General features: G+C 51.6%; 1 protein-coding gene across 5 annotated transcripts in view; it reads left to right on the plus strand.

Moving 5' to 3' along the window:
* Window positions 1-25,127, plus strand: part of TOM1L2 (target of myb1-like 2 (chicken)) — a 114,727-nt gene extending 89,600 nt beyond the window's left edge. Inside the window, exons 8-16 of one of the 5 annotated variants that reach the window (XM_008566232.1) lie at window positions 5,263-5,396; window positions 7,881-7,929; window positions 8,398-8,521; window positions 10,195-10,312; window positions 11,471-11,546; window positions 13,829-13,891; window positions 19,951-20,010; window positions 22,006-22,042; window positions 23,314-25,127. In XM_008566232.1, coding sequence (XP_008564454.1) covers window positions 5,263-5,396; window positions 7,881-7,929; window positions 8,398-8,521; window positions 10,195-10,312; window positions 11,471-11,546; window positions 13,829-13,891; window positions 19,951-20,010; window positions 22,006-22,042; window positions 23,314-23,462 — 810 coding nt within the window. In that variant the 3' untranslated portion in view covers window positions 23,463-25,127. Of the gene's footprint in view, window positions 1-5,262; window positions 5,397-7,880; window positions 7,930-8,397; window positions 8,522-10,194; window positions 10,313-11,470; window positions 11,547-13,828; window positions 13,892-19,950; window positions 20,464-22,005; window positions 22,043-23,313 lie in introns of those variants that run through there. The other 4 variants (XM_008566233.1, XM_008566234.1, XM_008566229.1 and 1 more) reach the window with 4 other exon arrangements.
* Window positions 25,128-26,962: the final 1,835 nt, after the last annotated feature.

Genomic DNA, 26,962 nt, shown 5'->3' on the forward strand with positions numbered 1-26,962 from the left:
GTTTCTCTAGAGAAATCTAGTTTATTTTACATGTTTAACTTCATTATTACCCCTTTCTAGTCAACAAGGACTTTCTTCTTCCTCCCATTTCCTTTGCAGCAATAGAAAACAGATCTTCAGGACCTTATTCCGTGTTCCTTCAAACTTGGAGAGGGTTCGGGGGAAACCCATAAAGATGGTTAAAAGACTGTTTTATGAGGTTGGGATGAGAATATCTCTTGAGGAAAAGATAAAGGCATTGGAATTAATGAGACAGAAAAGAGAGGATATTTGATAAGGTGTTCTGATAGATGGAGGGATTTTGCACAGAGTGACCAGCTGTTCTTCCCCTCTATTGAGAGCTAGAGATATGAGGCCAAAGCTGAAATCTTTAATGTTTAGGAAATTCCTGTCCCAGTCTTTCAGCTGTTGCACAGTGGAAAGAGTGACCGAGGCAAGCTGTAGGCTCTTGTGTCTGAGGCCCAGAAGAGAGTCGCTCTGAGTGGTTTGGAGATAGGAGAGGGAGGCAAAGGACAGTTTCCCAGCTGAGTCTGCCATGTGAGCAGCCAGCTGGTGTGGTGGTGGCAGAAATCTGAATGACTGATCCTCCTCTTGCCTTTTGTCTCTTTTCTTCTTTTTGAGACTGTAACTTAAAAGGTTGAAATCGGGAGGTGGAAAAATTGTCTGTGCAGAGACCCCTGGAGATCTCTGATGCAGTGGCCACAGGCCAGAGTCTTTGGGTCTATCTTTAGGCATAGTTCTTTGGAAAGCCACTGGGATGCTCCTCCAGGATTTGGAGCTAAGGGGCTGGGGACAGTGGGGAGAGAGGCAGCAAGTGCAGGGCCAAAGCAGATGTTTCTGGTGCTGAGAGTTCATGAGATTGCTACTTTCTATGTATGTCCTTAGGTCTCATTCTTCCTTCAAGCCAAGATCATAGTGTTAGAGCCTCAGAAATCACCTAGCACTTCCCAAACATTTTTTGAAAGCAATGGAACCTTTCCTCCACAAATAGAGTTCTACAGTGAACGGCAATGTTTAGAATAGATAAAAGCAGCGCTTCCCTGGCTGCTACAGCGGGAAGGGGGTGCCCCCATGCTGTTGAGGCTGCTGAGTCCCCTCGATGGCACTCTGCAGAACTTCCTTGTGTGTCCAACCCCTTATTTTACATAGGGAGAAGCAGGCCCAGAGAGTACTGAGGACTTGGAGAGCGTATCTAGTCGTGGGCTTCTTGCTGCCCATGCTTGGTCACCAGCACCCAGCTGGGGCTAGGGCTCTGTGGGGGAGACTGAGCTTAGCCCTTGCCCTCTTCTATCTGGACTCTTGAGGAGGGAGAGGCTGTTGGGGGTTCCCAGAAAACATGCTGGGTGGACAGGGAGATGGATAAATGAGGTAAAGCTGGCACTATAAAATGTTATTGGTAGAATCTAAGTGATGGGTATAGAGTGTCCACTGTAAAATTCTTTCTACTTTGCTATGTGTTTGAAAATTTTTATGATGAAATACTGGGGTGGGGAAATACCTTGAAGTCTTGATGGATGAGTAGGAGTTTGTTTTTTTTTTTTTAAAAGATGACCGGTAAGGGGATCTTAACCCTTGACTTGGTGTTGTCAGCACCATGCTCACCCAGTGAGCCAACCGGCCATCCCTATATGGGATCCGAACCCATGGCCTTGGTGTTATCAGCACCGCACTCTCCCGAGTGAGCCACGGGCCGGCCCAGGAGTTTGTTTTATGGAAAAGAAGGTAAGGGATGTTGCAGGCAGAGGGCTGACTTCTCAGGAGCCCCTGAGCAGTGTGGCAAGTGCCTGAGGCCACCTGCTATCCTGGTAAGTGTGAGGTATGTTTGAAGATTGCCCAAGGGCTCTAGGTGGTGAGACCGTACACCTGTTTCCCACAACGTGCTTGCACACTCCCCTGACTTGCAGGTCCTGTGCTTTGTAATTGGCCTGCAGTTTGGATGGGAAGTGACTAACTTTTTTCCTTCTCCGTCCCCACCCAAGGGCAGCCAGAGCTTGCTGCTTGGCCACAAGCACCAGACAGAGGCCCCACTTTTCTGTACTGGGCCTATTTGGTGGGGTCTGCCTTTGCTAGAGGGAGCGGACCCTGAGCTGGGACTCTAGATTCTTTTGCTCAGAGATTTTCCACAGACACCTAGAGTACTGGAGGGAGAAGGAGCTCAGACACTGCCTGGCCAGTCCTCATGTACCCAGGCATACGCACATCCAGGGAGGGAGGAGACATGCGCAGGGGCCCTGGAAGGGTCCATGGCAGACAGCAGAGAGGCAGATACTCAACTCTGTCCTCTGTCCCATTGCCCAGCCTCCCCTGCCCATGGCTCCAGCTTTCCCACTTTTCCATTTTGTGTTCTTTGGCCAGGTCTCCTTCTAGTGTTTTTTCCAAAGCACTGGGTAAATCTGCTGCCCAAGTGTTGGCCAAGTGTCTTTTGTTCTTTCAGGTAGCAGAGGAGGGTGGTCTTTTCAAGTTAACTTAAATCCACGCTCCTTTGTCAGCCCTAAGTAGATGCTCACTGCACTTTAACAATGTATTAGAAGTACTGTAGTTGTTTTACATCATGCATTTCGGTCCTAGCTGCTTGAATCCTTCCCATGATCTAATGTGATTGCTTCTTTTGGGAGTTTGGACATTTAAATTTTCGTGTTTGTTTTAGTGTTGAGGGCCTGGCTTACTGTTTAGTATCACTCATGAGTGCACTTCATTTCTGTATTAGGATGTGTACTGTGATTGTCTCAGTGGTGACCGGGTTTAATCTGTTGAGTGTCCCCAGCACCTGTAGCAGTGACTGTGCGGCAGTCCCTCACTAACCGAGACCAGGCAGGTTCCAAGGCCCAGGTTCCCTATCGCCTCTCTTCTGGCTGGTCTGGGACAGGAGCCATTCACAGTGAAAGACAATGTGCATTTTGTGGTGCTTTACTCTTTACTGGATATTAGTGTCCTCTGCAATTAATATGTTCCTCTCTTATTATTAATTCTAACACTTGTCTGTATGTTTGTAAATGCTTACTTCTGGTTCACTGGGGCCTGGGATGAGTCCTAGAGAGGGAAAATTAGATTTTAGATGAACAAGAATTCCCCATACTCTGAGAGTGCTGGCAAGAAAACTGAGCTTATGTGGATAACTGAGACAGAACATTGGTGAGGAGCTGGTGGCTTGAGGGGACCAAGGGTTCAGAGTCAAGGTTCCCAAGACTGCCTGAATGGAAACCTTACATAAACTATCTTTGACCTCTCCTCCCCCCTCCAGCCCCAGCTTCTGATCCCTACTCCTTTCTGCATCTCTCCTGCTGGTAGGAATGTTACCCGGCTGGGCTGCTGTGACTTGGGATGATTCCTGGAAGCAGTCACCCGAAGCACCTAGTCGGGTAGGAAGGGTGATTCTGGTTTGAGCCACATGGACCAGGCTTCTTTCATCTGCTGCCCCCACTTTCAGGGCAGGAGCTGCTGAGGGCTGAGCAGCCATGGCAGGAGAAACAACAGAAGCAGGCTAGCCAGGCCTGGTATTTGCCTGGCTGTGAGCTGATTTGCTCTATGATGGGCAGGTCTTTTGGGATCCTCACCTTGCTCCTACCTGCAGGATCAGGCCTAGGACACACATGTCCTTTTGGCAGTGAAGTGGGGTGTGTGTGTGAGTGTGTGTGTGTGTGTGTGTTAGGGAACACCATCTTGATACCTTGGATGAGTACAGATGGAAGGAATGCAACTTACCTTCATTAATTAATTCTCTCAGAAGCACTTGGGCAGTGCCTCCTATGTGTCAGGTATGGGTACTGGGGAAACAGGGAGGAGAGAGATCTTCTCTAGAGCGTGTTGTGGGGCAGAGTACCCGGGAGCATGCGGAAGGGGCACCCTCCATTTTCTACTTTGCTGTTTCACCACCTTGGTGATCCGATTTGGCAGATGATTACTGGGCTTTTTCACTGTGTGTGGCTCGGTGCAGGGCTGAAGGGCATCCACGGTGGATGAGTGACAACACCCCCTCAAGGAGTTTATGACCTGGTAGGAGGGAAGACCTTCCAGCCAAGCTAGTCAGATTGTGACATAAAATGAGGAACTTAAACAGCGATTGCCTATATCTGCTGTGAATAGATAGTTACTTCCACCAGAAACATTTTCAAAAGAGGTGGTATTGAGGTTGAGCTGTGAGGACTTCTTTATGCCTTAGCCCCTTAACTCACCGGCTCGTCAGCTCCCTCCAGTGTCCATGTAGCTGGGGACAGCATTTTGCCTCTGCTTTTACCCTGTATGGTCCTGGGACTTGGCACTTTGTTCCTAGGCAGCTCCTGTGGTCAGGGATGCTGAGCGGCCAGCCTGGCGGGGCTGCCAGTCCCCTCCTCTGGATGGCAAGGAGCCTGGCAGATATTTGAGAAAGTTCACAAGCAGTTTAAACAAGAGCATCAGTAGGGCTGCATTGTGGAGGAGGTGAGGCTCATGGAGGCCAGGCCATAATGTGACAAGACTCTGTCTTCAGGGGGACATCACTTCTAAGGGTAGAGAGGGCTCCAGTGGTGACTGGGGTGCACAAATATCATCTTTGGCTAGCCATGGAACTCTGTGGGAGCTTGCTGAGCTTCTGAGCTCTCACAAGGTGACAGCCATGCCACCAACATGTACCTAATGCAATCATGCTGGTCCTGGGAGTATAAGTAAACTGATACTGTCTTTTTGGAGAGCCTTTTACTATTACCAGTCAATATTCTAAATGACTATACCCCTTCACCCAGAAATTCTGCTTCTGAGGAACTCTTCCTATGGAAGTGCTTACCCAAGTGTATGAGCATGTGTGCATACAAATGTTCATTGCTGCATTATTTGGGTTGGCCAAAAAAAGAGAGACCACAACCTAAATACCCAACAATAGAAGAATAGTAAAATACGTTATGATACATACACGAAGGAACAAGGCAGTCTATACAAAGTAAGGAGGAAAGGTGTCTGGAATATTTTGTTGAAGAGAAAAAGCAGGCTGCAAAGAATTACATTTCTGTATTTTTAAAAATGATTTGTACAAACGTACTGATGTACATCCAGCTGTATGTATGTATGTATGTATGTATGTATGGACATTTGTCTATTGTACTAAAAAAGTACTTGTTTCCTCAAGGGCCTGAGGAGGGGCCTTCTGCTTTGCATTCTGCACACATCTGGTTTTATGAGCAAGCATGTACTCCTTTTGTGACTTTTAAGAATCAGTACAGTTTTTCAAAGGAAGTAGAATGTGACCAAAACATACCCAGCAGACTCTGCAGCTGTGCATGTGTTCTCTAGGAGCTGAACAGGACCTGCCGGGCCATGCAGCAGCGCATCGTGGAGCTCATCTCCCGTGTGTCCAATGAAGAGGTCACCGAGGAGCTGCTGCACGTCAATGATGACCTCAACAATGTTTTCCTCCGATATGAGAGGTGGGAGCCAGAGTTCTTTTTTTACCTTGAAAAGATTGTTGCCATAACAGAGGGGCTTCTTTCATAAACGGGGAGGGGGGGGCGGGAGCGAGAGAGAGAGGAGTTGGAAAATACTCATCAGAAAAACAGGGAAATGCTGGTTACTCTACTGGGAACAAGCAGCAGGAAGTTGACATGCAGAATGAGGCTCTGCTCTTTGTAAGCCTCTATCTGTCTTTCTCCCACTGCCCCTACCACCCCCAGCCCTAGGGAGGGGTAGGACTGGGGGGTCTGGGTTAGGAGCTTCTGCACCTGCTCCTTTGATGATCCTTTCAATTTGAAAAGAATTAAAGGGGAAAAAAAATCTCTGAAGAACAGGGATTTCCTCTTTTCCATCTTTAAAAAAAGAAAAAAAGCTTTGCCCTTTGCAAATGCCAGTGTGCCTAGGGCATTCAGGAGAAGCAGGCAGAGCATAAGTGCTGGAATGCTGCTTCTTAGGGAAACACACACACATTCAGTTCAGTTCCTTCTGCAGCCAAATCATTTTTGGGTTTGAGGTAATAAATTCGCAAATTCTTTTCCTTTCCCAAAGCCTTCTCTCAGGACGAAGTCTTATTTAGACCTAGTTTTAAATAGGAGGTATAAGAAAGGCAAAAACAGTTCTTATCTCATCATCCTTATGGGTGCACCTCAGGCTTTCCTGAGTGACCCAATGTTGGAACCAGAAAGGACCTTGTACAGGCCAACCTTCTCCCCTTAAAGATACTGCGATACTGCCTGAGAGGGTGGGACAGTGGCCTGACTTTCCTGGAGACTTGAGGTCCTGGCCCCCTCTGGCACACCAGCTGACTCACAGCTTACTGTGTGGATTGATTGGGAGTCAGTTAGGGTCAGTGGGGCAGATACTTGCATCTGCATTACTCTTTGAGGACTTAAAGGGTGATTTTGATGTGGCTGTCACAACCCCAGGCTTTGTCTCAGCTTTTAACTGTAGAAGTAGGGATGGGTGGCTCTGTGTCATTCTGACAGGTGAAGAAACCTCTGCAGTAAGAGTGTGTAGTCACCCAGGGGCCCCCACTGTGTCAGTTGGAGAACAGAAGCAGATCTGAGAGCCTTGACTCCCAGCCTGAGGCCCCTTTGTCTTACCATGTGGTTCCATTTTTTCTATATTAAATGGGCTTGGATTTTAACCTGTTAAGCCCATTTAAGCCCTTGCTAGAATAGGATAATAGGAGCTGTACTGGCTAGCTGCCAAAAACAAAGAAAGAAAGAAACAAACAAACCTTTAGGATTATAGTGGCTAATGTGGCCATTTTCACCCAAGAGTCTACCAGTCCCAACATTACAAGCCTTGGGGCCAGCTGCCTTGAGGTGCCGTCCTGGTTAGAGTGCCTTTGATAAGACTATCTCTCAAAGAGAGTGTGGGATAGGTACCCAGTATTAAAATTTTTTCAGATATATTAATATTCCTATTGTCCTTCTAGACCACTGTTGAAAAACCACATAAGTCTTTCTTAAAACCACAGTGGTTAAGCAGTGTGTACTGCTTAACCAGATCATCACTTCTGGGGATCCCTTGTCACCAGGCATTGACTTCAGCAAGTTGGGAGACAATGTGGAGCCACGTGCCTCACTAAAGCTGGTTTTTCCGACTTCATCTGGAAAAAGTATATTAGCTACCTCCTTGCCCATGGTGTTTTGGAGCGTTTTAATATGCAGAGTATGATCTATCTCCTGCAATCCCTACACACACCTCACCATTGCTCTCACCTGCCTAGATGAGGATGACTTGGGTATGGGAGAGGAGAGGCTTCCTGCACTTGCTCAAAGCTAAGTCCCATCTGCAGCCAGCAGATGGGTACAGAGGAGCCTTGCAGACAGGCCTACCTTGCCCTCCCAGCAGCCCCTCCATGGTTGGCCCAAACTTCTCTGCAGCTATTAGGCCAAAGCGAGGGCCCTGTGCCTGTCTTCCTCCTCTTGGTGCCTGTCCCATGTGTGCCCTGCCCCCTTTCCTTCAAAGGTTGAGTTGGGGGCATTTTGGAAGCACTAACTAATTGCTCCCCAGCACAGCTCTGTGAAATAGGGAGGGGTCTGCAGTTATTGCCCAGCTTTGAAGATAGACATTTGAGATGACCCAAGGTAAAGCGGTTGACCAGCCTCCCCTCTCGGGGCAAGAGGAGATCTCTGGGCCCAGGTATGTGAGAAGACAGCTGAGGGTGCTTATGGTGGCCTCCTCACTCTGCCAACCAACTCCCCCTCCCTGACAACCAATTTGGGGTGCTGTGTGAGAGACAGGAAGGTTGATCATCTAGGGGAGCCCCATGCAGAGGAAGGTGTGGCAGAATTGTGTGTGTGTGGGCCCACTCCCCCCAGTTGTCTCCTCCTCCCCAGGAGCCTCTGACTCTGCTCAGTCCAGGAGCTCTTCACAGGACCAGTGAGCAGCACCCCAGGGCCATGGCATGGGCATCCCTCCCTCCTTACTTCTGCTTTCTCTTCCCCTGTTAGATTCGAACGATACAGGTCGGGCCGATCAGTTCAAAATGCCAGTAATGGAGTAAGTATTCCTCCAGAATTTTCTCATCTCCTGAGGCCAGGCCTACCCCTCCACATTATGGAGGCTAGGAGACCTGCCTCAGTTTGGCCTCACCTCCAGTTTTTCTACTGGGGTTAAAATATTTGGGTGATTGAAGAGTAAGCTCTGGTTGATGGGATACTAGGGAAGAGCTAGCAGGCACCCTAACAGGAGGGTGGCAAGGAAGCCCCAAGTCTACAGCTCCCCGGGCAGTCACTGGTGACTCAGCACTGCCTCCTTCAGGTGAGGAAGGGGAGGAGGCCAGCGGGCAAGGGCTCATGGACAGCCAAGGCCTTCTCGCGCCCGGCGGGGAAGGGAGTGTGCTTCACCACACTGTATTGGGGCGGCATTGACGCTTTTCCACTCAGAACACTGCGGTTGCTTGCCGACTTCCACCTCAGAGCCTGACACAAGGTTCTGGGGCTTACTGCCAATCTTGTGTTCTGACAGGTACTGAATGAAGTGACTGAAGACAACTTAATAGACCTGGGGCCGGGCTCTCCAGCTGTGGTGAGCCCGATGGTGGGGAGCACGGCGCCCCCATCCTCCCTCTCCTCCCAGCTTGCAGGCTTGGGTGAGTGTCTCATAGGGGCAGAAAGGGCCTCCCTACCACTAACCTCCTTTGCAGGCCACTTCTCTCTCTTTGTTGGAAGCCCTGAAAGAAAGCCTTTTGGGGAATCCACATGAAAGTTTATTCCTGAGTCCTGGCCAGTTGTCCCAACTTTAGTTCATAACTTCGTTTTCTAAGTTTGAAGTTCAAACCTGTGTTGGAAATCAGGGGTGGGGGAAGTTCCAAGGAATTGAAAGTCATTTCCTTTGTAAAGAAAGGTAACCTGCCGTGTTTTATCTGGAATATTCCTTATGGTTGAAGTGATTTCCTTTTCAATATTAATGGGACCAAGTATGGCCAATAGGTTTCAGTTCACTGGCTGCTTGGAACACAGGTTCGAGAAAGATAGTGAAGCCACATCAGGGCTTAGAAGCCGAGTCTTGATTGATTGGTGATGTCTGCAGTGAGCTTAGAAACAGAAAGGGGTGGCACTGACGTGTTTGCTCCCCTCTACATACACCATCAAATCAACCTAAAGTGGCCCATTGTCTGAAACTTAGAGGAAACTCCACTTTTCCATAGTCTGTTCAATTTGAAAGTGTGTATATGACTCTACATGCTTCAGTTATTCTGGATGATACCAGTTGATAACAAATAAAATTATAATATTGAAATAATTAATAAACATGGCCCTCAGAATTCTTTCTTCTATCTTGCTTTTCTGTTTTCTTTTTTTCTTGATATTTCTCTTTCTACCTTAATTTCATTTCAATTGAATTAAGCCTTTATTTAGTGGCCCGTTGGTTGCTGTAATTCCAGCTTCTCAATATCTCATATATCTGTAGCCAGTGTTTCTCTATTGGAACAGATTCTCTGCCTTCAGTCCATCCAGCATATGGCCACCAGATTTAATATCTAAAATTCAAATTTGATTCTGCTGCCTCCCTTCTTAAAAACTTTTTGTGTTTTCCCCACCAACTCCTGGCATTTGAGGCTCTTTGCCAGCTATCTCCCACCTGCTTCTCCAGGCACCTCCTCCACTCATTTCTCCCCGTAAGCACTGCTCACTTCACACATCCTGGACTTCCAGACCTGTGCCTTTGTACCTGCCTTTCCCCGTCTCCTCCCAGCATACTCCCACTCATCCTTAAAGACCCCTCTTGTGGTGGTTTCCGGTCTTACCCGATATCGCAAACCAAGCCCTGCTGCTGTTTGTCTGTCTCCCACCTACTCAGTGAACTTCTTGAGGCCAAGGACCACATTAGATTCAATTTGGTCCACTTGAGATCTACCTCTGAATATGGTGGGTATCTAAGAAATATTTGCTAAATAAGTAATGACCCAGGTCCTTCGGCGTTGTGATTGAGTTCAGGAGGGGCCCACCTGAGAAGGGCATTGTGGGAAATCTGCAGATGCGGTGGCCCTGGTCCCTGCCTTCTTGCCACCAGCAATCTCCTTTTTGTCCATGATGACTGTCCCCTCCTAGAGCAGCTTGGGGGGCAGTAGCTGTTCTGTCCTCCATCTGGGGCTGCCCTGGCTCCTCCTGCATGTTGTACACTGAGAATTCTAATGAAAGCCTCACCCCAACCCCCAAAGAACCTTAACCTACTTGCTGGCACCCTAGCTTTGGAGCCCTCCATCAAGTCCACAATCCACATTTTGTTCTCATCTGCTGCTCATTTATTTTGTTGCCACAGACTTGGGGACAGAGAGCGTCAGTGGCACCCTCAGTTCACTCCAGCAATGTAATCCCCATGATGGCTTTGACATGTTTGCCCAGACGAGAGGGAACTCCTTGGCTGAGCAGCGCAAGACGTATGTGGGGCCCCTTCCAGTAGCTGTCTAAAGATATTGGGGGGTGGGGGGTGATTGACCAACATAAAGAAGCCAACACAAAGAGGTCACAGGCCAACACAAATAGGCCTTTTATTTACCAGGAACTTTACTGCCAGGAACTTTAAAATATGGCTGTGAGGACTTGGCATTAGATGTATATGTTGAATGAATGCTACCTACCCACAACCTTGGGGTTGATTGTGGTGTGATTTCTCCTGTCAGTCACAAGAGACTATTTTCTCTTCTCTTTCCTCCCCACACTGCTGCTGCAGACACTGAGTCGTCCATCCCCTCATCTGCCGGAGGAGCTCAGAGGCAGGGACTGAAATAGGTTCCTAGCAGCAAGATTTTCCTGCCTAAAAACTGTTCAGGGCAGAGACTTCTCTGACAGCAGCTCTGGCAAGGATGAACCATATGGAATTGGGGGAGTTTATTCCAAAATAGACACCTCCGGCATCTCAGGGAGGCACTGAACATGCTTTGAGCTTTCTGTTCAGCCTAGAGAGGAGTGAGAAACACTTTTCCCCACCTTTCCCAGGGATCCAGCATCTTGGTGCTTTCAGCTCCCTGTATCCTGCTCAGGACTCAACAGGATGACCAGAAACCCAAGGCCCCATGCACCCTTCACCAGCAAAAGTTAGTTGCTTGTAAAACATATAGCTAAAGCAGAGGAAGACACCCTCCATAATCAGTGACAGTCCTCAATCCTAGAGACTACCTTCCTTTCCCAATGCTGTTGAGGCTGCTGCTTATAAAATAAGAATTAGTAATACTTTGCCTTTATCTAGCCCATCCCTCTCAGGAGTTCCAGGGCACTTTTGACATCCTGTACTTGAGCTTCAGAGATGCACCAGTGTTGTTACTCAAGACAGGGATGTTGAGGTGCACAACATACCAGATCCCAGAGAAGATTAGCAGCTGAGCTTGCTAGAACCCAGGTCTTGTAGCTTTAGCTACAGGAAAACAGATAGCATGAGCCCTTAGCCTCTGCCCAATGACAAGTTCACAGGAAACATTTTTCCAAAGATGTCTAAGGAAGGTACGATGGGATAGAAAGTGATTACAGGTCACTGTCTCGTCCCACCCCCGGTGACCACTGGGGGAGAACTAACTCTGCTTATGCTGCTTCATCTCCAGAGTAACCTATGAGGATCCCCAGGCTGTAGGAGGACTCACTACTGCACTAGACAGTCGAAAACAGAGCTCAGAAATGGTAGGTCTTTAACCCTATTTTTCTGCCTGGAGTCTTCTGGAGGGAAAGTCAGGCAGTTTGGTAAAACTAGCTGAATAATTCTGCAGAAGGTGACTTGCAAAGAGCAGACAGAACATGCTGGGGGAGAGACCTGGTATGCCATCTGGTAGTGCTTCATGGAATCTTCACCCCACCCTGTGAAGTGACACCCTGGGTGAGCTTTACCATGATGCCCAAGAGGAAACAGATCCAGAGAGGTGGGAGATGGTTCGGGGGACACCCAGAGAGCAGACAGCAAGCAGGGACCTGATCTGAGGAGTGTCTGACTTCAGCTCCCCTTCTCTTCCTACCCTGGTGGCCCTGAGCACTCTCCTACGGCCAGACAGGATCTGTCTTCACATGGTACAGTGCCCTGGGGGTGGGCAGCACTTTGACTAAATCATGACCCTCACAAGGAAGGAAAATGCTGATTAAGTCACATCTCTGGTGAGCATTTGTAGCTGGCCTAGCAAAGCAGTACCAACCCCTTAGAGGGCAGTTGGGGGTCAGGATTTGTTTGGGGAGCTGGAGCAGTTGGGTGGTAGCTAGGAAGGTGTTCTGGGAAGCTCCGTGTCTGGAGGGAGTAAAGCCAGAGAAGGAGGCACTTTGAAATGGAGGATGGTGCTTGTTTGAGCCCCCAGGTGCAGCCATTGTTTCTGTGAGATTTGAGTACTGAAGGGGAAAGGATTTGTCTTAAAGCTTCTCATGAGATTTTCCCCTTTTCTGCCCAACTAAGAAATGTGTGCGAACATATCAGTTTTCAGGGGAAGGGAGTAGGGCTCTTGGGACAGCTGCCCACAGCAACTGGAACTCCTGTCAGGGTCCTTCTGCTGTGCTAGAAGGGGGCAGTGCTCATCTGTACATTGGACAGGGAGGTCTGCAAAGGGTTGTTTGCTTCCCAAATATCAGTTCTTGGCCTCCTGCAGCCCCTGTGCAAATGGGTCAAGGCAGGCAGCAGTGCTGAGGCCTGGTTTCCGTGGGAAAGGTCACCCTCGGGGGAAGGGACTCCTTATCCCCTGCTGGCCCAGCCAACTTGATCTGAGAGCATGTGTCCCTCTTCACTGGCCGCCAGGGGGCACAAAAGAGCCAGCTGGCTGGGCCAACCCCTGCTTTGGCCTTGGGTTCTCAAGCATCCTGTCTGTCCACACATGGGATGGGCAGTGTCATGCGAACCCCTGAGACTGGGATGGCCAAAACCTATGGAATGGCCATGCTTCTATTTCTCCCATTTCCTAGGATGTCTTCCGATCTAACCCAGGGAGGGCATTAGAGAGCCAGGCTGGGGGCTTGGCAGCACACTGCCTAATGAGGAACTCTTCTTCTCCTGGCTGGCCCTGGCCTGGCCTAGGAGCATCCCTGTCCCTCAGCCAGGCTGACCTCATTTGCTCCCCACTCTGGCTCCAGTACCTGCCCTGTCCATGCCAAGGGGTGTCCTGCCGCACCCCTTCTGTTATCAGTGTCCAGGCCTGGGTCCGAGTCCACAAGATGTGGGTGACTTCCCATCCTTCACCCTTTTGGTACATGGCTTGGACTGCCTCCCTGTTTTCAAGGGTCTTTGTGACTCTAGCCGGTTTTCCATATGGTGGTAGGCAAATTGCTTTTCATATGTGCTGCTCAGTGGGCAATGCCGTGGCCACAGCCCCAGCAATTCAGGGCGTCAGGGCACACGCTGGCTGTGTGCGTCCATGTGTGCACACATATACTTCGGCATGTGCATTGCTTCAGGTTACCTGTCCCATCCCAAGTTTTTCTGACCTGAAAGTGAAAACTGGGCCAAGGGAGAAACTAAGAACACATTATAGAAGGGGAGAAAATTCTGTAGCTGTACCTCCACAAATCAAATCCAAATAAATCAGTCATCTTAGCCTTTGATACTTTTATCATTTAAGAAAAGGCAATAAAGAGCTTAGAAAAAGATGAAAAGTTGACCCCTGCCATTCCTAGTAGCCCTAATCAAGAGAGGCAGCCCTGGTCAACTTTCTGTGACCTCACGGAGGTTTTCCAGGTATCCAGGAGTAGTCTGCACGAGTATATGTTATCCTGTTGGGATTCTGGTTACTAAACTTCTCTTTTCCAGGCAGGTAAGAGGGACATGCCAGGGGTGGGGGTTGAGGGTAGGGATATCGGGTCACATTTCCTTACATGACAGACAATCAAGTCTGAACAGTGACTTTTCTATTACCACAGTATGCACTATTGACTTTTTTATCATGGGTCTTGCTGTGACTTTTCTTTCTGGGACTCTTCTGTCCTCGGCCCGGAAGAGAGGTAAAGGTGGGGACTCTGACCTGGAGCCTATAGACAGCTGGCTCATAACCCAAGGAATGGTGAGGAGTCACCAGCCAAGCCGAGCGCCACTGTCCACCCCAGCCTCTTATCTGCATAACAGTTTATGCCTTCCTTTTGTGACTGCTGAGCCCTTGTGAATCAGACAGTACAAGGCCACACTCTCTTGCTGATGGGGGTGCCAAAATTCCCAACCTACCTTTGTGTAATCTCCTTAAGTCACAGAAACACCTCCTCTGGTTTTCTGCTGAGGTCCATGCCCCTGGGCCTTAAGGGTCTGCAACATTAGCGAGGGTGAGGGGAGGGTCCCTTCTCTCCTTTTCCTGTTTCTGGAGCTCTCAGCAGCATTCACTTTTCCAGGATGAGCACCAGTTACTGTGGCTTTTGCTTGGGAGGGGACATTTCTAAGAGAACAGACTCAAAGCATCTGACCAGTCAGAGAAGCCCTCTCTAGCCCAGTGGCTGTGAATTTGGCAGTCTGAGGCTCGATGGGTTTTTGTAATGAAGGTTTTTGTGTCCACTAAGTCCCCCAAAAGGTTGTGAAACCTCTTAAAGAAATACACAAATACAATAGGAACAGAATAAAAAGAAAACAAAGTCAGGGGAATTCAATGTCATAAACGCAGTTAATTTTCGTGTAGTGGAACTTTCTGGCTCAGAGACCTGAGAGGGTCTTTCCTGCCTGTCTGTTCAGGTGGCCCTGAGCCTGTTGCAGGGAGAAAGGGTGACCACCTCCCAGTCCACTTGCCTTGGGATGGCCTTTTCACCTCTAACAGAGCCCAAAGCTATGTAGAAGTGTGGTGGGGCCAGAGCAGGAGAGAATGCAGAGAAGGAAAGATGAGGAAACCAGTGGGGTAGGGTGGGGGAGACACGTGGCCATGCCTGGATATGGTGCCAGGCTATGGCCAGGGGAGGGGCCAGCAGGGCCCAGATTGCAGGCAGCATAGGAGCCACCTGCTTGAGCAGCAAGCAAGGACTTGGGCCAGAGGGACCACCTAGAACCATGGAGGTGAGACTGTATGCCTGCCACCCAGCTTGCGCTGGTGCTCTCTGCACAGCCAGGCTCAGGCCAGGCAGGTCTCCCTCTACGTGTCATAGCAACAGCACACTCCTGCTCTGGATGAGAAGGCAGTTCTTGCACCAGACCCCAAGGCCATTCTTAGAGAGATGGGCTGGCCCTGGTCCCTCATTTGCTTCTTCAGAGACAGGCTGAACCCTTGCCCACATCTGTGGGTGACCTTAGAGCAGAGATCTTGGAGACCTTGTCCATTCCGTTGTCCAAATTGGGAAGATCCAGCCTGTGTGTCCTGTGCTTATTAATCCTGCAAAAAAGGATACTGCCCACACAAAGTACCCTGAGTGTGGCCTTGGCAGCTGGTGGCGGCGCCTGGCTTTGCCCACACAGGCTGCCTCCCCACTGCCCTGTCCCCACGTAGAGCTCCAGTCTCCAACTTCCCAGAAACAAACCCAACTAACCTCTAACCCAGTGTCTGCTTGCCTGACTGCAGTTTTTTTTTTTTTTTTTGTCATTAAAACAACGTATATTAATTGCTTTGCCTTATTTCCCATAGTGTAGAAACCCTGAGTCTTTCCAAACCTCCTGAGTACAAATTCTTTATTTGGAAACTTTTTGTACTATTGAGTGAGACCAAAAGCTTTTAGATTATTCCTCCCGTTGGCTAGGGGGAGTTTTACACCTTCTCTGGAAATAGCATACCTGAGCTATAGCAATTACTCCTCTTGCATTAAAACCAGACAGGTAGGTTTCCTTGTGGGCTTGGAGCTGTGGGAAGCTGCAGAGGAGCATCTGACGGGGACCTTAACTCTCCTGGGACTTCAAGTGTTTGGAAATCCCAACACAAAAGTTAACAGCACCAGGTTCACAGCCAGCTGAAGAGGAATACGATCTGTCCTGAGTCAGCGCCAGGGAGCCAGACTCTCAGGAAGACTGCTAGGCTGTGCTCTCCCTCTCTGGCCTCTCCTGGCTGGTGGTCAGCCAGGGCTGTCTCCCATGTGCAGGATGCAGCCAGGAAGACATCCTGATGTGAACAAATGTATGTCAAAACAAGAACAGAAGTAGGTTAGTAAAAAGAGTGCTTCTGCCAAAGCCCAGGCCTGAGGTTGGAGGTGGGATGCCCTACTCAGACCTGGAGGCCCCCAAGGCCCCTCCTGCTCAGGACGGATGATCAGTAACCCTGGGAGTACCCCCAGACACAGCAAGCCCAGGGTCACAAAGAGTGCTGGCTATGGCTGAGCCAGTGGGAGCAGCTCTCCCCATGGGCAGGCAACCCTACTGACCCGTAAGGCAGAGCTGGCCTGCTTGCAGTTCCAAGTGAGAGTCAGCTGACAGCAGGGCAGCTCACCCACCCCTCAGATCAAAATCCACCGCTGCCAACATCCAAGATGGGCGGGGCTGGTCTTATCCTTGTCTCAGCTGAGCCAGCCTGCCTGCCTGTCTTCAGGGGGAGTGAGCTCTAGGTGTTGATCTCTACTGGAGGGTGTTCCATGCTAGCTCCCTTTCTTTTTCTCTCTTCACACCTTCTTTTCTGTCTCCTTCCTCCAACTCACATTCCTCTTCAGACCCCTTGGACCAGCCTTTAACTTGGATTTTTGCCCAGGAAGTGTGAAAACCATGACACGGCAGAGCCTCACTCTTCTGAGGGATCTGCTGGGCCAGCTCTGTGCTTGACAGATGAGGATGCTGAGGCCTCTCAGGGGCCTGGTTCCTTGCCCACAGCCACAGGGCAGAGACGGCGTCCCAAAGCCTCAGTTCAGTGCCCCCTTCTCTAGCCAGGGCCCTTCAGTCTGTGTCTGAGAGCACTTTCACTACTAGGAGGAACTTTACCCTATTGTAATACTCCAGGCATTTATTTACCAGGGCAGGAGGTTGAAATAGCTGAGGTTTTGTGTATGCACACAAGAAAGTTGACCCCTGCCTTATCTTATAGAAGCTTAACTGTTAACTAACACCCTGGTCCACAGTGGTTCAGGCCCTGAGGCCAAGTGCCTTCCATACTGTAAGGAGTCAATTCTAATAATTTCTGACATCCCTGGGCTTCTGAATTAGAAAACAGAAGCACCAACCTGGAAGTTAACGGATTCTGAGTCATGAGTGTTGAGAGCTAAATACAACCTAGTGATCACCTTATTTCACAGATGAGGAAACCGAGGCCAATTGTTGCCCAAGCCCCTGTCCCCTGCTCCTGCCTCTCCACCTAAATCGCCGAGGCTTCTTAAGACAGAAGAGGCTCGGGAGCTAGCCAATGAAGAAACTGGAGTCCAAAGAGAAACGGCCTGCCCCAGGTCACGCTGCCGGCGAGCCCGGCACAACTCCTCGCCAGCGCTCCCTCCTCAGCCTGGCTGCTAGGGTGGGGTCTGCAGCATGCCATCCCATAAGCATACCGCTTGTTTGGAAAACTCTAGGGGAGGGAAGTGCAGTGTTCCCATGATCCAGCTTTTGGGGAATTTTTTTCGACATTTTTCTCAAATGTCAATGTTTATTTTCTGAGCATGCTGTCTCTCCAGATTAATCCTCAAAGAAGAAAATTGGAACATGATCCCAGGCCTCAAAGGATTTATTTTATTAACAGTAACAAAAAAATTATAAGAAAATCTGAAGACTTAAGGCCCCATGACTCCTTAATGGCTTTTTTTCAAGCTTTTGGAACACATTGAAAAACTCAGTGCATCTAATTTCAGTTCCTCCTGGGCAGACTAAAGCTAGATAGGTATGCAGAATGGACCAGTGTACATGGCAACAGCTGTTGTAGGGTTTATTTTCTCTTTGGAGATGTGGCTGACTTTCTAAGCTTCAGCTCTGGGGATTTGGTGTGACACGCATTCTCTCAGAGGCCAGGCATTCTGACTTACAGGCACAAGATCATGCAAACTGGCATCTCCTGTTACAGGAACATGTCAAGGCAGAAGGCCTGCCGACAAGTGCAGAATAACAGGTTGCCCCTGTGTGCCCTGCTGCTTTCTGATGGGGAAAGTTGGTGCCAGCCTTAGGCATGTTGGCACATCCATTGGGCATTCATGTCCCTCCCCCCATGAGTAATCATGTGCTCTTTGTCCCTAGGATCCATGTCAGGGTAAGAACTCCCTGATGTTTTTTCAATTCAGCGTTTTTTTTTTTTTTGTTTGTTCGTTTTTGTTTTTTGTCTTTTTCCGTGTCCGGCAACGGATCACAACCCTCAGTGTTGCCCCCGTACCGGACCAGGGACCGGCAACGGGATCGCAACCCTCGGTGCTGCCCCTGCGCCTCGCTCAGCCAGTGAGCGGGAACCGGTCTATATGTGGGATCCGAACCCTCGGACGGGAGCGCCGCCGGGCTTCCCAAGCGGCGCACTGTAGCAGTGCGCCACCGGGCCGACCCCAATTCAGCGTTCTTAAGTCAAAGAAATAAAATAGCAACATAGGCAGACTCCTCCTAATCTGATCAGTGGTTGGCTTGAGCCTTTCTGAAAATGCTCGTGCAGGCCGCCCATGTTAAGTCTGAAGTTAGGGCGCAGAGCATGCTCCTCAGAGCGAGGGGGTGGCTGAGCTTGCTGAGGGAGGGAGAGAGGCACTGCGGTGGACCACAGACACCTGCTCAATGTTCTCAGGCTCCACGTGGTGCCCCACCTCCAACCCCACTGGCGGCAGATGTCAATTTCCTTTGTTTTTTTTTTTTAAAGATGACCGGTAAGGGGATCTTAACCCTTGACTTGGTGTTGTCAGCACCACACTCTCCCAAGTGAGCCACGGGCTGGCCCTTTTCCTTTGTTAAGGTCATTTTTTTTTTAGATTTGGTAAACATTGAGGCAATCCTTTTACTGCCTATTTTAATTTTATTCTTACTCTAGATCATGACATTGGGGTAGAAGCCAGCTATAGACACAGGCTGGCATTTTTTCTAGAAATGGTGGGCTTGCAAGTGAACCCTTGGAAGGTGCCTCCCAGATGCAGAGTAGGCGAGGAGGCAGGTCACCTTGGTAAGGGCCATCACCTCATTTCTTTAGGCTGGGAGCCAACATTTCATTAAAAGTTACCTTTACTTCTTATCACGTCATATTACACAGCAACTGAAATGTTTTTAGCCATGTGCCTTTTTCAGAATCTCTGCCCCCGAGGTGCTTGGCATTGGTGGCCCAGGCATGGCGACTGCGCAGGCATCCCTGAGGCATGTCTTCCGTTGCTCGGGAGCCCAGTCACCTTCCTTGCACCCTGGCTGCTTCTCCCTAGTTCTCAGTGGAGCAACTTCTCTTTGACTCCTGAGACACAGATAGCCATGAAAGCCAGGAAGAAAAGATGAGACTAAAGGAAGCTGTTGCATTCAGGGTTGCTTCGTGATTCTTTTCCCCTAAAGAGACACAAAGAAGACTAAAGCCTGCAGTCCATTTTGTCATCAAAGCCCTCGTTTTTGCTATTTCTGCTGGTGGCAAAATGTGGCTGCCTTCTGTCCACCAGGCCACACCAGGCCCATGGAGCACGTGTCTCCCTGGGTGTCCCTCTCCTCCACTCAGACATGCCCTAGGACATTTTGAAATACTTTCAGCTGAGCAGACAGAGCCCCCGATGTCTCCCAGGGCTGGCACTATGCTGCCATCCTGAGCACTGCACCTGCTCTGGGCAGGCTGCCCCTTGGCCTCCCGTGGACATTAGGGGCCCACTCTTGTTCCCCCAAGTCACACATTGTGCTGGGCTTGACTGCAGGCAGTCAGTTCTCCTCCATCTGTCACAGCTGACGAATTCAAGTCAGCTGGCAGGACCAGTACATCCCTGAGACTAGAAGGTGCTTCACGGCCCTGGGCTGAGGGACCCCATGAGAGGGCAGGCACATGTAGTCAAAAAGTTATCCATCTCAAGAACACGTACTGCTCCTCCCTCTGTGGCCCCACGGGCAGCCTGCTGCTTATAATTTGCACCCCATTGCTTTTCTCACCTGCCATTCATATGTGGCTGCCCTGTGTTGCCCATGTGTGCCCTGCCCATTGTGTTTTTGCTCTGTGTACATTTTGGTTTTGTTTGGGTTGCTTTTGACGATTTCCTTTGTTCCGGTGTTCTGTCTTCTCTTGCTGGCTGTGTGGGGCTGCCTGGCCCGCTGCTTGCCGCTCCATAGATCCCCGTTGCGCAGCCCTCTGTCATGGACGACATTGAGGTGTGGCTCAGGACGGACCTGGTGAGACTTGACTTTTATATTTTGTGTGTGGGGTGTGGAGAGGCAGAGGCTCTTCTGAGGACAGGCCTCCAGGGACTTTGGCAGCGGTCACGCCCCCATTGGAGGAGGGAGTTTGGGGCAGGCACAGCTTCTGCAGCCAGCAGCTCATCACAGCTCACCCTCCTCTCCAGCTCAGCCCATGGCTACATGTGGAGGCCAGCTGTGATGGGGGCCGGCTCTGGGCACAGCCTCTCTCCCCCTCACAGCCCCGCGGTGACGTCCATGCCAGTGCGAGCAGAGCTGCTATTTGAACCTAGCTCTAGCTGTCTCCAAAACACACACTTGCCTTCTCCCCAGTTTCTTTTCAATTTCCAATGTATGTGTGTGCTTGGCTTTTTTGGGGGGTGGTGGGAAATGGAGTTTTTGTTTTTGTGTTTTTGTTTCTGTAAATTGTGAAATATACTCACAGATGAGTTGGGTGTTTGGTTTTGTTTTTAATTCGCTGTCATTCCCTTTCCTGATATCTTCTGATATTTTTTATTTAAAAGAATCCCTCCCCAAACACCATTGTCTCCATCCTAAGAGATCAGGGTATTATGAATCTGAAAACGGCAACAGGTCCCAAGAAAGGAGAACTGCAGTCTCTGGTCAGGATGCGGGTCCCTTCCTTTGTTCCTTACAAGGCACTTTCATTCTCAGCAGCCCTGGAGGCAGGTGGGGCAGGGTGGGGGTTGGCAGGTGGCTGATGAAGAAGTGCACTCTGGGAGGGGAAGTGGCTGCCCCAAGGTTGTGGGCTATTTGGATTCTCCCCCAGACTGGAGACAACTCATCTCTTGCTCCTAGCTGCCTCCTCTTCCGGAGGCCCTGTCCCTCAAGCAGAATAGCCTCTTGAGTTGTTTAAACATAGGGTCAGCCTGGCTGTCAGTGGGCTGGTGACTTAGGCACCTCCCACACTGGGACAGCACACCTCAATTCAGCCCTCTCACTGCTCTGGGCCACCTCCTCGGAAGGCTAGGCTTTCCAAAGACGCTCATTGCCAGGTGAGGCAGCCACCCAGGTGTCAGGGGAGGAAGAACACACCCCAAGATATCTTTCACAAAGGGATGCCTTGAAAAGAAATAGTTTCTCTCACAGAAACGAAGCAAGAAGGGCCAAATCCTCACCTTACAAGGGACACCCCAGTACCTTTCCAGCAAGTCTGTACAGCAGGTCAGCTGTGGAGCCAGGAAGGAGCCCAGGCCTCCTTGTCCAGCCCAGGGCTTTGTTACTTCCCCAGCTGGCCGTCTTCACGTGTGCTCAAGAGACCACTGCATTCTCCAAATAAAATCAAGTGTGATCCATTTTAATTTTTTTAAGAGTGCACAGAACCTTGTGGCTTCTTCAGAAGCTGGCAGCAATGACAGAATCTGGGCCACAGGAAGAAGCTGGGGCAGATCCCAGGAGGCTGTGGGACATAGCTTCCAGAGGGACAGAGCCTCTATGCCAAAGGGGGAGGCCCTGTGCCGTGAGCTACCTGGCTGTGGTCTGTCCAGGATTTGTGCAGTTCCCAGCCGTTGGTGTGGAGAGTGTCCTCCCAGAGCCCCTGCAGCTGGCAGCAAGTGGACATTGCATAGAGCAGTGCACATGGGGACCCTGGGGGTGCCTCAAGCTCAGACTTCTTGCCTTTCCCCAAAGCCTCAAGAGTGTCAATGAGTGGGGTCCTGCCCTTTGCAGCCCAGGCCAGAAAACCAGGCTGTACCATTTTTCCATTTTTCTTTCTAGCCGTTCGGGAGGATCAAAATCTACAACCTATTTAGTTTTTTACATTTGCTTTTGTTTTTTAAAAATGAAATTTCTGTTTCTCTAGTAACAGCAATACTTTGATATTACGGAAATCTGGAAATGGGGAAAAGTAGGAAGTGGTGCTCGGGCTGTCATGGGTAGTGCCTCCCTGGGGTGGCTATTGGTGGGCAGAGGTGGCTGGGTGGGTGGGGCCGGGACCGGGCCCTAATCCTGCTCTCTCTGCTCCTCCCACAGAAGGGTGATGACTTGGAGGAGGGCGTCACGAGTGAAGGTATGGCCTGGCCGGTGGCCTTACAGTCCCCCTTTGCTGCTCCTGCCCTTGGCTCTGGGGGCTGCATTGGGGCTGGTCCCCGATTACCATGGAGCCACCGCTGCCAAAGCATCTGCTGGGACCAGGCCCTGAGCCATGGACTTCACGGGTGGCTCAGTTCCTTCCAGGCCTTGTGCTGATGTGGAAGTGTCATTTCTCCCATTTCTCTTGTTTGGAAATGGAGATTGGGAAGAACATGTGGCTTTCAGAAGGTCATGGAGCTAGTGAATAGTGGGTGCAGATTGCCCTCCCAGGTTCCCCCAGATGATCAGTCCAGCTCAGACACATACTATGCAGTTCACAGGTGTGTGCGGGCGCACCCTCAGGCTGCTGAGCTGGAGAGGGCAGGGCGCCACGCCTGGGCCTCAGTTGATGGGTTCGTGGGAACAGTGGGGGCTTTGTTCTCCCCTAGGGCCCCCCTCACCCCACCACCCCCTTACCCTTTCACACACCCCGCCTCTCCCATCCTGTCTCCCCCACCTCATCTTGCTCCACCTTGCCCCCTCCTCCTAGCCTGCCAGACCCCATGGTCAGACCGATCTGCAGGTAGAGAACCTTCAGAGAACTCGGCTTTCTAGTTCTGGCTGGCCATGTGGAAGTAGAGTGCTCCCCCTCCCCTCCCACTTCCTTCCTTAGCAGTTCTTGGTGGTCAAGAGTGTGGTAGGTGGGATGTGCCTGCCAAGTCTAATTAGGAGCTGGCCCCTCTGGTTCTCCCTGCTCTGTCCCCAGTGCTGATATGGAAAATGGACAAAGCTGCGGGTCAGCAGTGGGGCAAGGTGCTCTGTGCTCTGGATTTTCCAGAGCCTTCCCCTGCAGGGCCTTCAGGCTGGGCATAGCCAAACCTTTTCTCCACTCACTGGGAAGTAGGGCCCCCCTTCCCACAGAGTAGCTTATGGGCCCTCCCCACCCACCCCCTCCTAGTTGGGCTTTCTGCTTGCTCTGGAGGTGGCAGAGGAAGAAACTGAGGCTGGCCAGTAGGGGGGTGACTTCCCTGAGGCTAGTCCCCAGGCAGCGAGGGTCCAGAAGCACCCCTGGCTCTGGGTCTAACTGCTGGCACTGCCACCCCTGCTTCCCTCTGGCGGGTGGCCAGGGCAATGTGGTGCAGTCCTGAGCTGGGAGTGGTGGGGGCTCGTGCTGGGGTGACCCCTGTGAGGACAAGTGAAGTGCCCTTTGGGGAGCAGGTGGGCCATGCCCCCCACCAACCCTGGCCCTTGCCTTGGTTTGTGTTGCAGAGTTTGACAAATTCCTTGAAGAAAGAGCCAAAGCTGCTGAAATGGTTCCTGACCTGCCCTCACCCCCGGTTGAAGCCCCCTCCCCAGCCTCAAACCCCTCTGGCCGGAAGAAGCCAGAACGGTCGGAGGATGCCCTCTTCGCCTTGTGAGGTGTCTGTGGTTTGCCTTCCCAGATGGCAGTCACCACTCACTCCCCCGGTGGACACCAGGCACTGGCCACTCCTCCTATCCCCAAGCCCCATGTGGCCTGCACACCTGTGTCTCCGTGGAAATGCCACTGTGTTTGCTCCCAGGCCTCCCACTAGTCAGGACCAGCTTTAGCCACCTTCTTTTCTCTGGGTGATGGGACAGCGTGGCTGCAGCCAGAGGCCCTTCCTCCCCTCCCCCACAGGCTCCCTGTGCCTGTGTTTCCTCCCAGGAAGAGCAGCAGAGTGGGCAGCCCCAGGCAGGACAGCCTCCTTGGCACTGTTTGCTGAGCAGTCCCCCTCAACTGCCTTCCCTGCAGTCACCCGCCCATGGAGAAGGGGGGCAGGCCCGGCCCCTCCACATGTGCGTTGCCTCTTCCTGGCTCAGCAGAGCTGCTTGGGCGTGCCTGCCCTCCTGTGCCCCTCTCTTCCAGAAAGGGCCTTGTGCTGCCGCATCTGGAAGAGCAGGGCTTGGTTGCTCCCACAGGCTTGGTCTCCTTGTGTCATCTTGTGGCACTTGGCATGTCGGCACTTTGGAAGGCTCAGTGGGGTGCCCATGTGTGGGCCTCTCACCTTTTTGACCTTCTCTCTTTCACTCAGTTGCCAGCCCAGGCCCTGTGCCTGAGCTGACCCAGTGCTGAGCCTGGGACCAAGGGGCCCCAGGTGGACCTGCCCGCTTCTGGTGTGGGGAGAGAGCCATGGGCAGTTGGGAGGGCAGCATGCAACCTGGGGACAGCGGGCACGTAGCACTCTGGTGGGATAACACTACCGTAAACCACACTGCACGTTCACACCACGTACATTTGGCCCTGGCTTGTGGAGGGGGCTTGCTTGGAAAGGCACTGCGGGTTTGTGAGCATGCCACACTTGGGGCTTGGCCTGGCCTGTGGTAGCCTCTGCAACTCTACCTCCAGGGCCCAGCAGCAGACAGCTTTGCGCCATGCTTGGAGGTTCCAGATGACTAAGTTGCCAGAGCAACACTAAGGCTCCTGCGCTGCTCCCTGGCATGGGCCTCAGCCTCCTCACACAGACTGTCCAGACCGCCTGACCTCTTCCCTCTTCAGATGTCCCCTGGCCACCAATTTGCACCCTCTCCACAAGCCGACCTTGAAGGCTGAAGAGCCTGGGGCCCAGGTGGTGGTTGGTGACACCTGCTCCTGTCACATGTCCTCACTGATGTGTCTCCTGGCTGTGGGCAAGGGACTTATGGCTCTACCCAAGTCCTGGTTCAGCCAGCAACTGTCCCATTCTGCTGTTGCCCAGAAGGAAAATGCTGCTGCTACTGCAGCTGTGTCACACCACCTGTGAGTCTTGGGAGCCCACTCGCTGGGTCTGAGTCTGCTCCTGTCTCCTCCAGCTTGCACTGCCCAGGCCACCACATGTTCCCGACCCATGGTGAGGTCAGCCCTTTCCACCTGGTAGGAGTGCCAGCCTGAGCAGGTAGAAGAGGCTTGGCTTCTCGCAAGAAGGCACTGGGAAACATTTGTGACTGGGACTACAGGTGGAGCCATGCTGAGCTGCAACAGGAGCAATTCCAGTGGGGAGTGGGGCACTGCCTGGCCCAGAGCCCCATACTCAGTCTAGCACCCCTCCAGCTTGGTCTACCTGGGGCCCATCTGGCAGGACCAGCTGGGGATGTCACACTCAGGTTCCTCAGAGGACATTCAGGTTCCTCCTTGGAGCTTGGCTAGCTTGATTCCAGCCCTGCCCTCTCTGACAGCACATGCCACGCCTCCACTTCTGCTCCCTGACCCTTGGTCAGCCTGCACCTCCCCACTCAGTGCTTCTCAAGGGCAGAGCCCCCTGAGGCCAGCTCAGATGGCAAGATTTCTGAAGCCTGTGGCTTGACTCGAGCTGCAGAGAAGGTGGCTGGGATGGCCAAGGTGTAGCCAGAGACCCTAGCCCTTTGGCATGGTCTGGAGGGGCTGTATCTGTGAGGGTCAGAGCTGGGCGTCCTCTGAGGGAACAGAGGCAAGGGAACATCCTCAAGGCCAGGAGCCTGAGGGCTCTGAGACAAAGAGGGGGCTCCTGCAGTGCATGAAGTTAAGGTTGGAGCCCCCAGCAAATCTATTTTTAGTACCCATGTCCAGAACTTTCCCCACTCAACCCCAGCTTGTCGGCCAGGCAGGGGGCTTGGAGAGGCCTGGCTGTCCCATGGGCAGCAGGTGGTGGTGGACTACTGTGGACTGGCAAAAGGCCATTGGCCATGCAGACAGGCGTCACCTGCCTTCCTGACCGGGAGCGGCCCCTCTGGTGTGACTTTCAAGCACCTCCTGCTTACACATCCTATCCAGAGGCCACCTGCCCCTACCTGTAGGCTGAGCTGACACAAGCTTGAGGCTTGCACAGGAAGCAAGTACAGGTCAGGCGCCCTGGGGGTGCCACTCAGCCCGTGCAGGGACATCCTGTCCTGAAGCTCTACCTCCCCGCTACCCCCGTCCCCCCGGCTGTCACCATCTGGGGAGCACAGTCCTCAGGCATCCTGATTAGGGAAGGGAGCAGAGCCCTGTCAGGAAAGCTGGACTCTCGCAAGCCACCAGCCTCTCCACAAGTGTTAGAAATCACAGATACAGTATGTACTTAATTATACTAAGTTATTGCTGGGATTCCTTATAAGCACTAATTATACCTGATTATAGGTTAAAATATTTATTTTGTCAAAATATTTTCTTGGGGATGTGTTTAACCTTTTCTGTGTTCATTGTGTGCTACTATGTGAAAACTAACCATTTCCTCCTGCCTGCTTTTTTGGCCAGTGGGCAGCAGGTAATGGCACTACATACAGCCAGGGCATGGTGGGCCTTGGCCAGCCTGCCACAGAGTGGTCCTGCCCAGGCGTCCCCAGGCACCAAGCAGGCCAGCTGTGGCCAGGCTAAGAGAATGACCAACTTACTTATCAGTGTGCATGGGACAAGGGATTTTGGAACCAAAAGGGCTTGTTGCTGTCCTGGGCCAGACAGAAAGGTGACCTCTGTCTGACCTGTCTGTCAACCCCCTCAGTGGAGTGACTGTGCCTTGGTTCACTGCCCTTCCCTTCCCCACCCAGTGGTCTCAGGGCCTGTGCTGTCACCATGCCTCAGGAGGAAAGAACCCTTTGCTGCAGCAGTATTCCTCTGCCTTGAGGCCCCCAGCTGGGAGAGTGGTGGCAAGGGTTTTGCATGACCCAGTGGCCACAGGCACGCACAGGGCGGCCGTGCTCGGTTCCGTGTTCTTGCCCCTCCTGTTCCTTCCTGACTCCCCTGGATCCCTGAGCACACTTCCGACTCAGTCGGGCCAGCCTTCTGGATGGCTTGGAGTGGACCATGGGCCTTCCTGGGGCCAGGCCAGCCCCCAGGCAGCCTGGGGAGAGCAACGTGAGGAATACTTGCCCTCAGCCTGGCCTCAGCTTTGCACTGCCAGGCCGGGCCTGCTCACTCATGTAGGCTACAGCCAGGCTTCCCCACCCATGGAGAAGTGTGTATCCA

The sequence above is a fragment of the Galeopterus variegatus genome, unplaced genomic scaffold (assembly GCF_000696425.1).
Source record: "Galeopterus variegatus unplaced genomic scaffold, G_variegatus-3.0.2 Scaffold229, whole genome shotgun sequence".
In the NCBI taxonomy this organism is placed as follows: Eukaryota; Metazoa; Chordata; class Mammalia; order Dermoptera; family Cynocephalidae; genus Galeopterus; species Galeopterus variegatus.